This window comes from Sylvia atricapilla, chromosome 4 (genome assembly GCF_009819655.1).
Source record: "Sylvia atricapilla isolate bSylAtr1 chromosome 4, bSylAtr1.pri, whole genome shotgun sequence".
NCBI lineage: Eukaryota > Metazoa > Chordata > Aves > Passeriformes > Sylviidae > Sylvia > Sylvia atricapilla.
Genome location: NC_089143.1, coordinates 6,967,039 through 6,982,457, shown reverse-complemented (window position 1 = coordinate 6,982,457; position 15,419 = coordinate 6,967,039). Strand labels below are relative to the sequence as shown.

The 15,419-nt window shown below is 50.8% G+C and overlaps 2 protein-coding genes and 1 long non-coding RNA gene across 7 annotated transcripts in view; 2 read left to right on the top strand and 1 right to left on the bottom strand.

Annotated features, from left to right (window-relative positions):
• The window catches only part of LOC136360082 (uncharacterized), a 30,123-nt gene extending 20,377 nt beyond the window's left edge, over positions 1-9,746 (bottom strand). For 4 of the 5 annotated variants that reach the window (XR_010743410.1, XR_010743412.1, XR_010743409.1 and 1 more), the window contains exon 1: positions 9,470-9,746. This is a non-coding gene — a long non-coding RNA (uncharacterized lncRNA). The remainder of the gene's footprint in view (positions 1-9,469) is intronic. The other variant, XR_010743411.1, reaches the window with a different exon arrangement.
• Positions 9,747-9,967: 221 nt separating this feature from the next.
• SLC10A4 (solute carrier family 10 member 4) lies at positions 9,968-12,579 on the top strand. The gene is made up of 3 exons (XM_066317020.1): positions 9,968-10,354; positions 10,742-10,952; positions 11,570-12,579. The coding sequence occupies exons 1-3, from the start codon at positions 9,978-9,980 to the stop codon at positions 12,083-12,085; spliced, it is 1,104 nt and encodes a 367-aa protein (XP_066173117.1). The 5' UTR covers positions 9,968-9,977; the 3' UTR covers positions 12,086-12,579.
• Positions 12,580-12,775: 196 nt separating this feature from the next.
• Positions 12,776-14,195, top strand: ZAR1 (zygote arrest 1). The gene is made up of 5 exons (XM_066317044.1): positions 12,776-13,445; positions 13,563-13,640; positions 13,725-13,817; positions 13,892-13,966; positions 14,046-14,195. The coding sequence occupies exons 1-5, from the start codon at positions 12,777-12,779 to the stop codon at positions 14,187-14,189; spliced, it is 1,059 nt and encodes a 352-aa protein (XP_066173141.1). The 5' UTR covers position 12,776; the 3' UTR covers positions 14,190-14,195.
• The last annotated feature ends 1,224 nt before the right edge of the window (positions 14,196-15,419 follow it).

Below are 15,419 nucleotides of genomic sequence, written 5' to 3'. Positions count from 1 at the left end.
GTCCCTGCACCCAGCCACCAGTGCCAACTCTCCTGCCAAGTGGTCTACTATCAGTGGAAGAAATGAAAAATTCCATTTACAAAGCCACTTCACAACTTACTGCTCAAGACTTGCTACTGTGTAATAGGCTCTACTGATTTTGTACCCTATTTTCCCACCTTCACAACAAAGGTACAACATCAGTTTAAGACTCCTTTCCCTGACCCAAGCGTCTCAATGGCAAACCTGAAGTAAAGAAAATAGTTTTCTTCTTAAGGAGCTCCACTCATGTACCCTCTTCAGGACCTTGATTCAGCACATCTCCCCCACTCCTCGCCCAGGCCATTTCTCTGTGTTGCCCTCCACCCTGAAGTCTCTCAACTGTTTTCATTAGCAGATTCTATCTGTGTGCTCCCACTTTCTGCAACCTTCTTATTATGAAGATAATTAAATAACATTAATTACCAAAACAAGTCACTGAAATCTGCCTACCAGAAACCTTCTTTCAAAATTCAAAACAACTAGTAGGTTACATTTATAACCCATTTATGCACTCCTTTTAGCCCTTCTAATTTTCTTTTTTTGCCTTTTATTACTCTATTAAATAGTGCAGGTTTTTTTTGCTCTTGGCTTCCTACCCAGGACTCTTCAGACACTAGAGGGTGATATTGCTTTCACTGTGCTTTTTCATCCCGCGTTTGGTCTAGTTCAGCTTCAATTCACCACATTGTCCTGAGTTTTCACTGCATTGTCCATAAGGCCCTGAATGTAATTAACAGCTGCATTTATGCCAGGAAAGTCTGAGTGAAGATGAAGCCACACAGCTGTCCATAAAAACACCTCTTGAGGAGACTGAAATACCCTCATTAGACTTTTTCACTCAGCGTCACATAGATTTAAACTTCCTTAAACTGTTTAGGATTTCAGAAATATTTTCCTGCTAGTCTGGGTTTTTCCAGCGAAATGTGTGGTGCTGTGTGATCACACAGCAACATCTCAAGACACTGGGATGCAAAAAGGCTTATATTGAGCTACTCAGAGATGGCATGGATTACACAGGACATACAACCCTCCTCTTCTTGCCGTGGCCATTAGCACAGCACTCAGGCAGAGCCTACGACCAGAGCAGCTCCTCTGAGCACCCCAAGTGCAGTGATGAGCCACCAATTCCCACTGGCACGGCTCTGAAATTCCTGGAGGGCTTGGGGCTCTGTGTTGCACCAGGACAGCTTCTGCTTTGGGGCAACAGCAGTGACTGCAAACTGATGCTGTCACTACTCTGCAACAGGGAGCATGGGTCAGTCTCCTTTTCTGCAGAGCCTTTCAGATTTGGGCATCTGATCCAGGAAATCTCCTGGGAAGAGCTCAGCTGTTACAGGCATCTTTGCACAAGCAACAGTGAAATTTGCATTGGTATATTAGTGCTTTCTACACTGGTTGGCAATGGCTCTTACTGTTTGTAATGCCCTCAAAATTAAATTTTTGGTTACTTAAGGCCTTTCTAAAATCTCCTTCTGAATTCTCGGATAGTATCTTTCATTATCTAATAAAGGCTATGATCACTGCCAAAAATGTCTTGAATGTCAAAAGACCTGGGATGCTAATGGTGAGTGCCAGCATGCTGCAGGGACAGGGAGCAGCCATGAGCTATGAGGCAGCCTCTCCACTTAAAGGGAAAATATGCTGGGACACCCTTCCTGAGCTGCTGAATCAAAGGGTTTAAAGAATGACAATGAATTGCTGCTTGCTGGAGGAACCCAGCAGTCATCCTCCCTGCTGAGTCTCTCTGGGAGGAGAATTCATGGTTCTGTAGAGGCTGGAGGTGATTGCTCACTGCTTACAGCAGGTCCTAAGGGTCTCAGCAATACCACCCAAACACCTCAGGAAGCTACAAGTGAAAATTGATTCTATGGATGTTAGGCAGATGTAGAGAAACAGAATTTTTTTTTTTTGTCATGAATGATCACACTGTACATGCTGCCTCCTCGGGAGTGTGGTACCAGTTGGAGCTCAGTGCCCTTGTCACCAGTGTGCAGCTTTGCCACCGTGATCTTCAGCAAATTAATCACTCCCACGTGTAACTTCTCCTTCTGTACATGACCATGATAATGTAGTGACCCTGCATTTTGCACTTGATAATAAACTCCTTGGGGCTGAGGATGGTCCCTTCCCTAGCTGGTTTTGCACCTTGCATTTGGAACCTGGATTTGTTTAGGCTTCTAGGTGTTAGCTTGAAGCAGTTTGTTTTGCAAGGACGAGTTCCTGCATTTTCATGGGCAGTGGTGACACACACCTCCTGACCACTCCCAGCTCCTATCCTGCACAGGGCTCCCCTGGCTGGAGGGGTTTGTGCAGGGTTTTTTTGGGTGGACTTTGCCTCGTAGGCCTGGGGATACTGCACGGTATCACTCACAGCACTGATAACACTGGAAACACTGAGCACTGATACCCTACAGATGTCTGTGGGCAGCTACTCCTTTGGCCCCAGTGGGCTTTGATTTCAGCAGAAAGTCTCCTGCTGAAACTTCCTCATCACTTGGACTACCCATGTGTATATATATGGGTAAAACATACATTTCAAATATTTTATTTAAAAATTATAGGCTTTAAAAAGTGTGTATTAAATAAATGCTATATTTTTATTTTTAATAATAGTTTGATATATTTTAATATCTTAAAATTAATTTACTAATATCTATAATATTTTGCTGTCTTATAATAGACTAAGCAGAGGAAAGGAGCTCTTATGGTACCCCTTTTGTGTATGTTTATCCCAATCTTTTGATTTTCTTTAACTCTTTCACCTCGAAACAAGGGGCTGACTGCTTTTTATTCCTTCCTCTGACTATCCAATCCGAACTGGCTCTGTCCAAGGTGTGTTCTCTGGCAGGCAGGATGCAAGACGCTGCCAGCTTAATAAAATTAGCAAGCAGTTCAGGACACAGACTTCACTTCTGGGCCGTGAACCACACCTGACATTCCCAGCTCGGGCAGGTGCCTGCGATCCCGGAGGTCCAGAGTACATCTGCCCCAGCTGCAGTGACATACAGGCTCTACTGATACCGTGGTTTATTCAAAAATGTTCTGTTTCATCACGGTTTTAAAAGTGCACATAACACTATGTCAAGGCTATTTTCGTAGGATTAATACACAACATTAGCTAAGACAAGTATTAAGAGATTACATTTGAGATTTATTTCTCCCCATTTCCCTGAGATTTTTTTCTAGACAGCTGGAGAGTTAATTTAGATAATGGTGCACCTGGGCTTGCTTATTTGCTGATCAGCATTACTGATACTAATTTTTAATATTTAGTGCAAATTTGGCAGCAGGACAAGGAGCATTTTTATTCCATGGCTATGCAGTTTCTAACACAAAACAGCTTTAGTCCACATCCAGGCAACTTCGATGCTACAATACAAATAGTTGTAAACTAAGTGCAAAGATATTTTTTGTGTGTAACCTGAGATACAGAATATTGATGCCATTAACTCTTATAATTCCCAGGGGCTTACCATTAACATTCCTTTTAATATGGAAAAAGCTTTGGCGAGTGACTGATGTAATTTTTCTTTTGGGCCTCTTTCTTCAATTAAATGAATATTCTATGAAGTAACTGCTGCTGTAGATGGAATTAAATTTATTTATTTATGTATTTTTTGACAACTAAATTAATCTGTGGGACAACATCTTGGTGTCGTTTACTCTGAGCTGGTTTTTTTTTGCAAAACCCAAATTATACACTGTATTGGCACAAAATCACATTTGTGTGATCTACCTCCACATTACCTCTCTTGATTTATGCCCCTAACCCCAGGTTACTGCACATGAAATTAAAAGAGGGCTGGGACCCTCAGTGGATGATGGAAGTCGAGTAAATCCAGCTGGACCTGCACCTCCATCCTGAAAGCCCCACCATTTACCTGTGAACATCCCATCATCCCTGTGCTCTCCAGCCTTGATGGCACTGCCATCCTTCACAGCCATCAGTGTGGTCCCCCAGACCATCAGTGAGGATGCTGTTTGTCACACCCTTGGTGAGGTCAGGGCTGAGACATCAGGGCTGTGACATCCAAAACGTGCCTGTCTCCACAGCCCCGTGACCACTTGCCTGTGAGAACCTGTGCAAAGTGACACCCGTGCCTGCAGTGCAAAACACCACTGACTTTTAACTCTCAGTCCAGTGCTTTCAGAGTCATCCTCATCTCACCTCCTTGTCCCTGTCTGATGGGGCAGGATGCTAATTTTGGCTCTTCCAGACCAACGCATGCATTAGTCATCAGGTCATTTATTATGACTTTTCATCTTAACCCTGATAAGACTCCAAATACAGAAAAAGATCAAATGACAACAAAAGGAAACAGTGAATGAGGCAGAATCTTTTCTTATTTGAATCTAGGTAAAGGTACCTCACACAAAGGCATTTATTTGCTTAAAGAAAAACTTGCTGCTAGTAATTGTTTTACAGTTGTAGGGATACAACTGCCTCAACAACTCACTGTCAGCAGTCAATTTACAAAATTATTCTTCAGTGATTCCCTGACTTCACCTCTTTTCATGGATCAGAAGACCTTTTCTAATGGGATGGTTGGCAAAAAGCCTCTTCACTTAGAAGGCAGATCACGCAGTCTTACACACTTAGTTCTAAGTATGAATTATTGGAACATTGAGACCTGAGGCACTGTGCACTTACTTGTTGATTAATGGTCTTCAGAACATCTTAAAAATAAACATGGGGGAACACCAAGTGCAACAGGAGGATTTTATCTTAATAATTTCTGCCCTTGACTGCTAACCCAGAGCTTCAGTGAAAGGATCTGTTCCCACAGGCTCAGAGACTGAACACACAGGGGGGACAAAGGAGACTGCCCAGACAGGTAACGAGGCTTCTGCTTGTTTCCCTTCCACCACTTCAATTTAATAAAATCTCAGAGGCTCCAAGTTGCTCGGGAGAGAGGACTGCTCCCCAGGCAGGCATAAATACAGAGCAGGACCGGACTGAAACAGGCATCATTAGGAAGAGGAATCCATGAGAAAAAGGGGACAGCACTCCCATGGACAGAGAAATCACAAAGACAGCAGAGAAGAGGAGAGGCAGATGCAGCACGGCAGAAGAGGGTGCCTGGATGCCTTTGCCTCTTCAGCCAGGGTGAAGGCAAGGATGATTTGAAGGGATCTCACCTGTAAGAGCAGAAAACAGGGACACAGCAGTGACTGCTGCTGAAGAAGAGGGGAAGGGACATTTATCTAATTTTCTGCTCCCTGAAATTCAGACTCTGGGACTGGTCGAGAACGCTGGCCACAGAAAAAAAAGATGCTGATTATTGTGGAGATTTGCCAAGCAGCATTGAACAGCAGCACCTTGCTGAGGACAAGGCAGAGGAGAGTTTAAGATAAGCTCAGGATGAGATGTAACAGTGCTGCAGTGGGGCCAGGTGTCATATTGAGCAGTAGCAGTAAAGCTTGGGAGGCAGGAATGCAGGTCTGTCCTACTGCTTCTGCACTACAGACAGCTGCAGGAGCAGTGAACTAGCAGGAAACCCACGACTCTTGGATTTTCTCCACCTACATGGTTCAACTGCACCCTGCCTTTGTGTGAAACACAAGCAGCTTGGGGCAGGAGCAACATCCATCAATCAGCACATCCTCACCAAAGCAGTTTCTGCCTGTGTCTGGCTGGGGAGGTTTCTTGGGAAAATTTAATTGCACAGATCTCAGTGCTTCATCTTATTTCCAAAATATATTTTCTCACCTGTTTAGTGACCAAGCTCTCAAACAACATAAAATTTTTAAAAAGGAAGAAGTCACTTGTCTGGTAAGATCTTACAGTCTCTGGCTCCATGGGGGTGGGCTATGGATGGGAGTGACAAAAGGTGCAGTCTCCTGTGTGCTGCCACCCTTGAGAGACAGAGTGGGAGACAGGTCCTAGTTCAGCAAAGGACCAGGTGACACGTCCTTCCTAGCACAAAGATAACCATGGAAGAACAAGAAAAAGCACCAATATCTCTGCACAATTAGGCTCCAATTCCTAACTCCCCTAAGCCACAAAAATAACTGCTCTGGATCTACATTATAAATAAGATCAAGCTTATGCATTTCATGGAGTTTACCACAAAATTACCCTAAACTGCATATAGGTGATCACACAATACACGATAAAGGAATATTTTAATTCAAGGCAACAGCAAATGCTTTTCTTTTTCCCATGGTAAATGATTATTGCCCCATTAAGTCTTTAAATTAATTTTCTTTCTATCCATAGCCTAGGTGCATAGCAAGCAAGGTACAAATGAAGGGATTGCACATCCCCTGGAAATCACAAACTACTCCTGCTAGGTCTCACCTGAACATCACTTTCCCAGCAGTATTTTGTCCCAGCGTCTTTAGCAGCACCGCCGCCTTAAGGTGCTGACTGAAAGCCTTCCATGGTCCAGGACTATCCTTCAGAGGCCTGCCCTCCTCTGCAAACACCGGGCACAGCTCCACAGATCAGCTGGCACGGAGGTGCAGAGAGGCAGAGCGTGACTTACGGGAGGGTGACGCCAGTTCCCGCAGAGCCAGGCACGGGAGAGCCTCGAGCTGGGATGGACATCAGCTGGAATGGGCACGGTGGGGAGAGAGGGGCTGAGCACCCTGTGCTTCCTTACCCAGCCCCGTGGGCTGCTCTTATGGCGTGCTCATAACTACAACATGCACACACCTGAAAGTGCAGCGTGTTTGGGATTTAGGCTTCCAAGGTCAAGACTCTGGCTTATCCTTAACTCACTTGGGATTTGTAAACCCACCCTTCTTGCTTGAGGCTCTAGAGCCTGGACAGCAACAGGCACACACCAAAGCTCCTCTTGCTGCCCCAAATTCAGCTCAGTGAACAATACCCATAACGAGTTCCCTTGGGGGTCACCAAGATGAAGCATGGACACAACGATTGCAATTTTGCAGCAGTCCTGGCAATGTCAGATGCTTTTAATCTCTGTCAGGGGAAGCAAGTGATTGAAACATCACACAGTGTGCTGAAGCAGTCACTAACTGAGCAAGCAGCAAGGTTGCTTAGCTCATGCCTTACAGCACTATCAAAATTCCTTACAAGTTTATCCTCTATTTTTCACCTTTGCTCTTAGTTTAATAAAGGGAAGGCACAAAAATCCTGTTATAAAGGAGCAAACAAAATTCCTAGGTTTTGAGAGACTTCTGCCTCTCCAGACTGGCCTGTAGCACAAGTGCTCTTCTGTGGAAATCAACGCTCTCCTAAGATTATTGTAAGAAAAACGTTTTTAGTAAAAGTTACAAACTACAACAAGTTCATATTTCAGCGGTCCTTTCCCACCCTCTTCTTTGTTCTTACTAACTCGTATCCTTTCACTCATTTTTCAACAGAAGGACTAACAAGGAATAATTGAGAATGATGTATGATCAGGTTTACTTGCCAAGTCTTTTTATACTCAAATATTCAATTTGTGGCTTCCAGTAATAGCAGGGTAGGCAGTATCCCTTCTCCCGCCCTCCACAAAAGAAACCAGAATAGAATTATCCATGGATTTAGATACACTGAGGTGTTCACTATGTGTGAGATGGTTGTCTCACAGCCAGATGCTGCAAAACTACTCAGCATCACTCCAGACTCCAGACTGTGCTTTCAGGATGACAGATCAGGAAAGCCTGCAGCAAGTTAGAGACAAGAACCAGGCTCAGCAGCAGGTACAACGTTTTTACATTCTAAATGCTGCATGTGAAAATATGCCAGGTGCCCTCCTGGAGTGGAGGTACTTTGTGGATGGACAATTAGCAAAGCACATCAGGCTGGGCTCAGACTTGGCTTTCCCTGAAGGCAGCCTCCCTGCTCATGTTTAAACCGAGAGTTTAATTTTAGCTGATAAATTATAACAAAAGTCTCAAGAGGTCTTGATTTGTTGCGATGCATTCATGTCATTTTCCCACAATAATTCAGTGTCCCTTGAAACTGAAGTTTATGCTGACTGGGTGGGCTCCGGAAGAGCCTGCATCTGCTTCCAGGGATACTGGACTCCTCCTAAAACTGCCAGCACCATAGGGGCCACGTACATTATGATATAAAAATATCTTCCTGTGACCAGCCCTGCTGCAGAGGGGAGTGTGGGGAGTGACAGTCAGAGATAAAGCAGGAGGCCTGGCTGTGCCCTTCCCACCTGCTCAATAACCAGCCGCCTTGTGCTGGCACATCCTGGCTCTGCCCACAGGGATCCACACCACAGGGAACCACCCAGGCACTCCTCACAAACCAGGAAGGGTATGATAAGAAAATGACCTGCATGTTGCAAAGCAAAGGACTGGCTACAGGACAGATGGAACGAGATGTAACAGTATGCGCCTTTATGAAGCACAATAAATACACTGATAGCCCTTTTCTGCGTATGCAAACCAGAAAATTAAATCCAGAGAATGCTGTTGGCTCAAAAAAGCCAACCAGATCCTGAGCTCCCCTTCTCTAGAGCCCAAAAATATGAATGAACTAAAGCAGTCCAGATCCTATTTGGTTATTCAGCTCCGATGACTCATCTTCCCTGAGCTCTCTTCAGGCTAATGACAAAGAAACAAACACAGGCAGTACAGCATTGAACTTGGCATCATTTTGGCAAAGTTGTGTTCCCAGGATTTTGTCACCGGGCACTACTTGTACTTCTCGTGTCACCTGTGCCCCAAGAAAGACCCAAAGATTTAATAAGAAAACCATCTGTTTTTCTTTCAAGCCACCAATAATTTCTACTTGAGTCCCGGGACAGCCTAAAATTTGACCCAAACTTGCTGTTTGATGGAGCTTAAGGCAAGCAGCGAGTCAGGGCAGTCCCCCATAGGCTCTGTCCTTAAATCTGGTGTGTCCCCCTTCGGCTGTGACCCGAAATGCTCCATGCAGAAGTAGAGCCACACACGAAGTGCAGAAGCCAAGGGGAAGCCCCTGGGGATGTCCTGTCCTGAAGCAGCTACCCTCACCCAGGAGTGGTATTGTGATGTGGTGGCTGTGACCCCTCTAAACCCTGTGGGGGAATGAGGGAAGGAGTCACATTCCTAAGACAAGGCCAAGAGTAGTGCCAAGAGTGAAGAGCCACCGACATATCCCCTGCCCTCGGAATCTGCCCTCCTCTCTCAAAAACCCCTGCCCCTGACAGTCTAGCTGGACATTCGATACAGCACTTTACTTCTGAAGGAACACGGAGACACACAATTATTAAATGAAAAGTAAATGTTGTAAGCACAGTTTTATGACTGAAAACCGTTTAATTGCCTTTGGATACGATTTTTGGGTGACGGACTACATTTCTTACCCTGGTTTGAATAGTTGTGTGCCTGTGAGTTTGCCTGTTTCCTTCACGTGTACTGACTACCTTTTAAAAGGTTAGTCTGCTCCTGAGAAACTTCTGCACCCCCACCAGCAGAAAGTGCTGCCTCCTCGACCTCATAAAAGGGCTTCCCATCCTTCCTCACACATCCCAAAACCTTCACATCAATAGCAACTCGCCTGGAGGGAGAACGAGCTTGACAATCCCTCAGCAGAGGGGTCGAGTGCTCCCACCCACATCGCGTGACATTGCGACGCTAATTGACCTTTCGGAAATGCCGATGCCCAAGTCAATCCTGCGGTACCTCAGGTCGCTCCCTGGAAAGGTCGGGCCCCGCGGGCTCCAGAAGAGGCTGCCGGGGGTCGCAGCGGAGATGGGGACGCGGCCGTGAGCCCGCCGCCGCCTGCGCTTCCCTCCGCCGGGGCCGGGCGGCGCTGGCGGCCGGCGATGACCGCCGTCGAGGCGGCAGCGAGACACCGCCCACGGCGGGGGTGGCCCCGCGTGGGGCCGGGGAGGCGGCAGACGGGCAGCCGGCGAGCGCGGAGCATCAGCGGAGCTCCGAGCGCGGCCGCGGAGGGATGCGGGCTCCGCCGCCCGCCGGGGCGAGCCCTCCCCGCGTCCCGCACTGACGGCGCCCCGCTCTGCCCCGGGGCTCGGCGGGGGGAAGCCGGCGGCTCCCCGGGGCCCATGGCCAGCTCCGCGCAGCCCCCGGCGGGCGGCGGCCCCGACGGCGGGTCGCTGGCGGGGGACGGCGACACCTTCGGGGACCGCTCCCTCAGCCAGGGCCTGAGCGTGCTGGTGGGGCTGGGGCTCTGCGTGACCATGCTGGGGCTGGGCTGCGCCGTGGAGCTGGGGCAGCTGGGGCAGCAGCTCCGGCGGCCCGTAGGGCTGCTGCTGGCGCTGCTGGGACAATTCGTGGCCATGCCGCTGCTGGCCTTCCTCCTCGCCCTCATCTTCGCCTTGGACGAGGTGGCGGCCGTGGCTGTACTGCTGTGCGGCTGCTGCCCCGGGGGCAACCTCTCCAACCTCATGTCGGTGCTCGTCGACGGGGATATGAATCTGAGGTAGGTCCCCGCTGCCGCTTGTCCCCAGCCGGCCGGGAGGCTGCGGCAGCCCCGGGAGGCGGGGAGGGTTCGCCGGGCACCTGCCGGCGGTGCAGCCGGGACGGGCTGTGAATCGCCAGCGCTGCTCTCCCGCCTCTCCCGTGGAGGATCTTACAAGAGCCCCGACACACGCCTCCTGCCTCCGTCCCTAAAAATCTTGCGTGCCCGCGCCCCGACCGGAGCAGGGAAGGGGGTGGAGGATGGAAAGGGGAGAGGAGAGACCGAGCGGGCTCTTGCCGTGAGAAGCGCCCGGCCAGCTGCAGGACCCACTTCCAGCGGGGGCTTCCCGGGGCTGACCCCCGGCCGGGCGCGCGGTGATGGAGCGTTTCTTTGATTCCCCCGGCGCAGCATTATCATGACGGCCTCCTCCACGCTGCTGGCCCTCTTCCTGATGCCCCTCTGCCTCTGGATCTACAGCCGCCACTGGATCAACACGGCCGTGGTGCAGCTGCTGCCCCTGGGGGCGGTGAGCCTGACGCTGGGCAGCACCCTGCTGCCCATCGGCCTGGGGGTGCTCATCCGCTACCGGCACCCCCGCGCCGCCGACCTCATGGTCAAGGTAGGCACGGCGCCCGCGGGGAATGCCCCGGGCGGCACGGGGACGGGGAGCCGACTGTAGTCAGCTTTCGGGTCCCTCCGAACCGGCCTTAGTCTCACACGGGCATAGTCAACTACTTCGGGGGAATACAGAGACTTACAGCCTTGAAATGAAACGGTGGGACGGAGAAAGCGAGGGAAAGGGCAGGTTACTCCTATCGCAGCGCACACGAAGGAGGGCAGTGTGGTAGATGTGGTAGATCCTGGACCCTGTAGCAGATGCATTCCATGACATCCTGCTTTCTCCTCACTCTTGCTGCACCCAGGTCAGGCGCAATCAACCTGCAGGCACGGCCACACTTCCTTAAAACATGCAACTAAATTAGCTTAATTGAGAAAGGAAGAGTGAGACACAAGTCCTGACTCTTGTTTCCCAGCAAGTCATCCCAAAGCAAAATGATGGATGGTGACCTCATCCCGTTGCTTTCCTGGGATATGATCCCAGGCCAGGAGCAAACCTGGGAAGGGCAGTGCAACCATGTTTTGCCGTTTAGACTCTTTAGCAAGCCTCTACCAGGGGTGCTTATCCTTTCAAAACAATAGCTCTCATGCTGTTTATCAATGTCTGTCTGTTGCCAGATTTCCCTGTGGTCTCTCTTGGTGACTCTGGTGGTCCTGTTCATCCTGACGGGGACCATGCTGGGCCCAGATCTGTTGGCACAGATTCCTGCGTCTGTCTACGCCATTGCAGTGCTGATGCCTCTGGCAGGGTACGCCTTGGGATACGGCTTAGCCACGGTCTTTAAAATGCCCCCACACTGCAGGAGAACGGTATCTTTGGAAACAGGGTGCCAAAACGTCCAGCTCTGCACCGCCATCCTAAAACTCACCTTCTCCCCGGAGCTCATAGGGAGCATGTACATGTTTCCCTTGCTTTATGCGCTTTTTCAGTCAGCAGAAGCGGGACTGTTTGTGCTGGCATACAAGATGTACGGAAAAGACAGCTACAAGCAAGATACACTCGGCGAAGAGGAAGACACAGATATTTCTTACAAGAAACTGAAGGAAGAGGAGGTAGCTGATACTTCCTATGGCACAGTGACCACAGAGGAGCACAATTCCATTCAGATGGAGCCGACTCAGACGGCGCTTTAGGCAGGACAAAGAGGTAACTCCCCCAGACATGAATGTGTGTTGTGCTTGCAACCAGGCAGGGGCTGTGCTCGCTGCTGTGCAAGCGGAGCTGCCCGGCCTCTATCGTTTCTCCAGCTGCTCTCATTGTAGAAGGTGATACGTGTTTATTACCATGACAGTTCTACTTCCTCAAAAGTAAACGTGAAAAAAAAAAAAAAAAGAAAAAAAAAAAGTGGGGGGAAAAAAAACTCACAAAGCATCACTACGAGACAAACCAGTAATTGTAAAACTAGTAGCTGCAAAACTTCATGCAAGGAGACTGCTGCCTGGCTGAGTGCAGCAGGAATGGGTAGAAGGAAGAAACAGTGTCCTACAGAGTCAACGCCAACTCAGTGTCAGTTCAGATGACCGAATAAAACCACCACGTCGCGTGTGTATCTCTGTGCCTCCCACCTGCTGTAAAGCATTGTTCTCTCATTGTTCTCATCACAAATACATGGCGAAGCCGAACCAAACCCATGTTATCCGCTGTTTACTCTCTCGGAGGCAATTAAGAGAGCCGGGTTCAGCTGGGGAGCGGGGCGGGGGACGGCCCAAGGCCGCGCTCCAGGTGGGGATGGGAAGGGGCCCGAGGCCGGCGCCCGAGGGAAACCCGGCCCCGCCCCGGGGGTATTTAAGGCCACGGCCCGGGGGCTGCCCCGGGTCCGGTGTGATGGCCGAGGAGGCGATGGCGAGCTACCTGTACACCGCCTACCACCCCTACTCCTACCGCTACCCACCGCCCAAGGGCAAAGGAGGGGCGGCGGGCGGCTGGCGGCCGCGGGGCAGCGGCTACTTCTCGGGGTACGGCGAGACCGCCGCCGAGTACTTCGACAACTACCAGCGGGCGCAGCTGAAGGCCATCCTCTCGCAGGTCAACCCCAACCTGACGCCGCGGCTCCGCAAGGCCAACACCAAGGAGGTGGGCGTGCAGGTGAACCCGCGGCAGGACGCCTCGGTGCAGTGCTCGCTCGGGCCCCGCACGCTGCTCCGCCGCCGCCCCGGCCCCGCCGCGCCGCGGGCCCGAGAGGCGGAGCAGGAGCTGGGCAGCCCCGCCACCACCAGCACCCGAGCCGTGCGCTTCCCCCGCACCATCGCCGTCTACTCGCCCGTGGCGTCCCGCAGACTCACCGCCTTCCTGGAGGAGCCCGGCCCGGGCCCGAAGCAGCAGGACAAGGCGGCGGCCGTCCAGGAGGAGCAGCGGGCGGCGGAGGCGGCTGCCGTGAGGGCGAGCTGGGAGAAGCCCCCTGAGGGTGGCGCCGAGCCGCTGGGGCAGCGCCCGGCCGCGCCCCCGGAGCCGGCCGCGGAGGCGAGCCAGGGGGAGGCGGCCGGGGCAGAGCCGGCGGCCCCACGGGCAGAGCCGGCAGCCGGGGCAGAGCCGGCGGCCCCACGGGCAGAGCCGGCAGCCGGGGCAGAGCAGGCAGCCCCACGGGCAGAGCCGGCAGCCGGGGCAGAGCAGGCAGCCCCACAGGCAGAACCGCCGGCAGAGCCCCAGAAGCGGCAGTCGTCGGCCGGCAAGACCCGCCTGCGCTTCCAGGTGAGTGTCGGCCGCGGGGCAGCAGAGCGGGGCCGGGCCGGGCCGGGAGGCGCCCGCACCGTCGAATAACATTGTCTCCGGCAGTTCCTGGAGCAGAAGTACGGCTACTACCACTGCAAGGCCTGCAACATCCGCTGGGAAAGCGCCTACGTCTGGTGTGTCCAGGGCACCAACAAGGTAGGGCCGGCTCGGATGGCCCCGGCTCGGGCTCCTCGCCGCCGCCCTCCTGCTGACCCCGGCCTTCCCCGCAGGTTTATTTCCGTCAGTTTTGCCGGACCTGCCAGAAGTCCTACAACCCGTACCGCGTGGAGGACATCACCTGCCAGGTAAGGCGTCCCCGGCCTGCCCTGAGCACGGCCGCTCTCGGGCCCGGCCGCCCCCGCCGACCGCCGCCTTCTCCCCCAGAGCTGCAAGCAGACGCGGTGCACCTGCCCCGTGAAGATGCGCCACGTGGATCCCAAGAGGCCCCACCGCCAGGACCTCTGTGGGAGATGCAAAGGGAAACGCCTCTCCTGCGATAGCACGTTCAGTTTCAAATACATCATCTGAATAGGATGGGGTTTGTTTTTTTTTTTTGTGGGTTTTTTTGTTTGTTTGTTTTGTTTTGTTTAGAGCTCTTCAGGAAAACTGCAAGTAGAGCAGATTTTTTTTGTTGTTGTTGTTGTTGTATTGTTGAAGGTACTCGGTGAGAAGTAGCTAGGAAAGCATGAAAATAAAAGCATTGCAAAGCATACTCAAATGATCAGGTGGGTTTGTGCCCAGCTCAGAAGGGTGCATGTTGTAAATTCTGTAACTTGCATAGGTGGCAAGCCTAGAGGTGAATTGTAAATCGGTGATGGTCTTGGAAGCAACTGACTCAGGACTTGTAGACTCTTAGGTAGAAAGGGTTTCTGTTACTGCTCCTGCTCTTGAACTAATCAAAATCTTGAAGTTAACATCAAATTGACATCTGCAGTAGACCATGGTAGACCATCCTTCATAAACAAGACACCAGTAGTATTCACTTATTCCGCACACCTCTATTTGAAGTACAAAGTACCCTATACCTGTTTTTCACCACTAGAAGAAAATGGTTGAGAAATGCTGTGTAAGTACTGAATCACTTCTACTGGTACAGCTGGTCTGCATTTGGCTAAATTAGTGTTGTCTGTAGGCAAAAGCCAAAGAAAGCTTTTCGGGAATGGTTCTCACAAAATGCTGAGGAACAGAGTCACTGATGGTGATGGTCTCTTGGTTGCTCATCTTACTTGCACAAGGTTATGGAGAGAAGGGACACTTCAGAGGAGCAAGCTGCAGTAATACTGCATCAGCTTGGCTTCCTTTTCAATCTGCAGGTGATGTGCAAGAGCTGTGCACTTAGTGGATTATACTTGAAGAGTTTGATCTAATTAATTTCCACGCCTGCCATCAGAAGGATTGAACTCCCACCCTCCTCTGGGGTTGGGTTTGCAGGAGGAGTTGTACCTGTAGTGTTTGGTAGAAATGGCAGAACCATTTCTGCAGATGATGCTCACTGTGGTGCTACCCTCTGTAGGAACAATATGCTTCAGCCAAGTGTTAAAAGCTGACTCTGTGACTAACTTACAGCATCACCATCTGAGCAGATTCACAAGCTAGTAAAATCTACACCACTGCCTGCCCCGGTCGGCCTTTTAGCTAGGGAGCTGGGTAAACACAGATGAAAAGCCACTTTTCTGAGAATGTTACTGACACTGGTAATTCTTAAATTGAGCATAGTCACCGAGCCTTTTGCAGAACTCAACTTACCTACATCTGTAC

Coding starts and splice junctions, on each gene's coding strand:
- SLC10A4 (XM_066317020.1), top strand. CDS start 9,978: ATGGCCAGCTCCGCGCAGCCCCCGGCGGGCGGCGGCCCCGACGGCGGG. Junction 10,355..10,741: donor GACGGGGATATGAATCTGAG/GTAGGTCCCCGC, acceptor CCCCCGGCGCAG/CATTATCATGACGGCCTCCT. Junction 10,953..11,569: donor CCGCCGACCTCATGGTCAAG/GTAGGCACGGCG, acceptor GTCTGTTGCCAG/ATTTCCCTGTGGTCTCTCTT.
- ZAR1 (XM_066317044.1), top strand. CDS start 12,777: ATGGCCGAGGAGGCGATGGCGAGCTACCTGTACACCGCCTACCACCCC. Junction 13,641..13,724: donor AGACCCGCCTGCGCTTCCAG/GTGAGTGTCGGC, acceptor TGTCTCCGGCAG/TTCCTGGAGCAGAAGTACGG. Junction 13,967..14,045: donor TGGAGGACATCACCTGCCAG/GTAAGGCGTCCC, acceptor CTTCTCCCCCAG/AGCTGCAAGCAGACGCGGTG.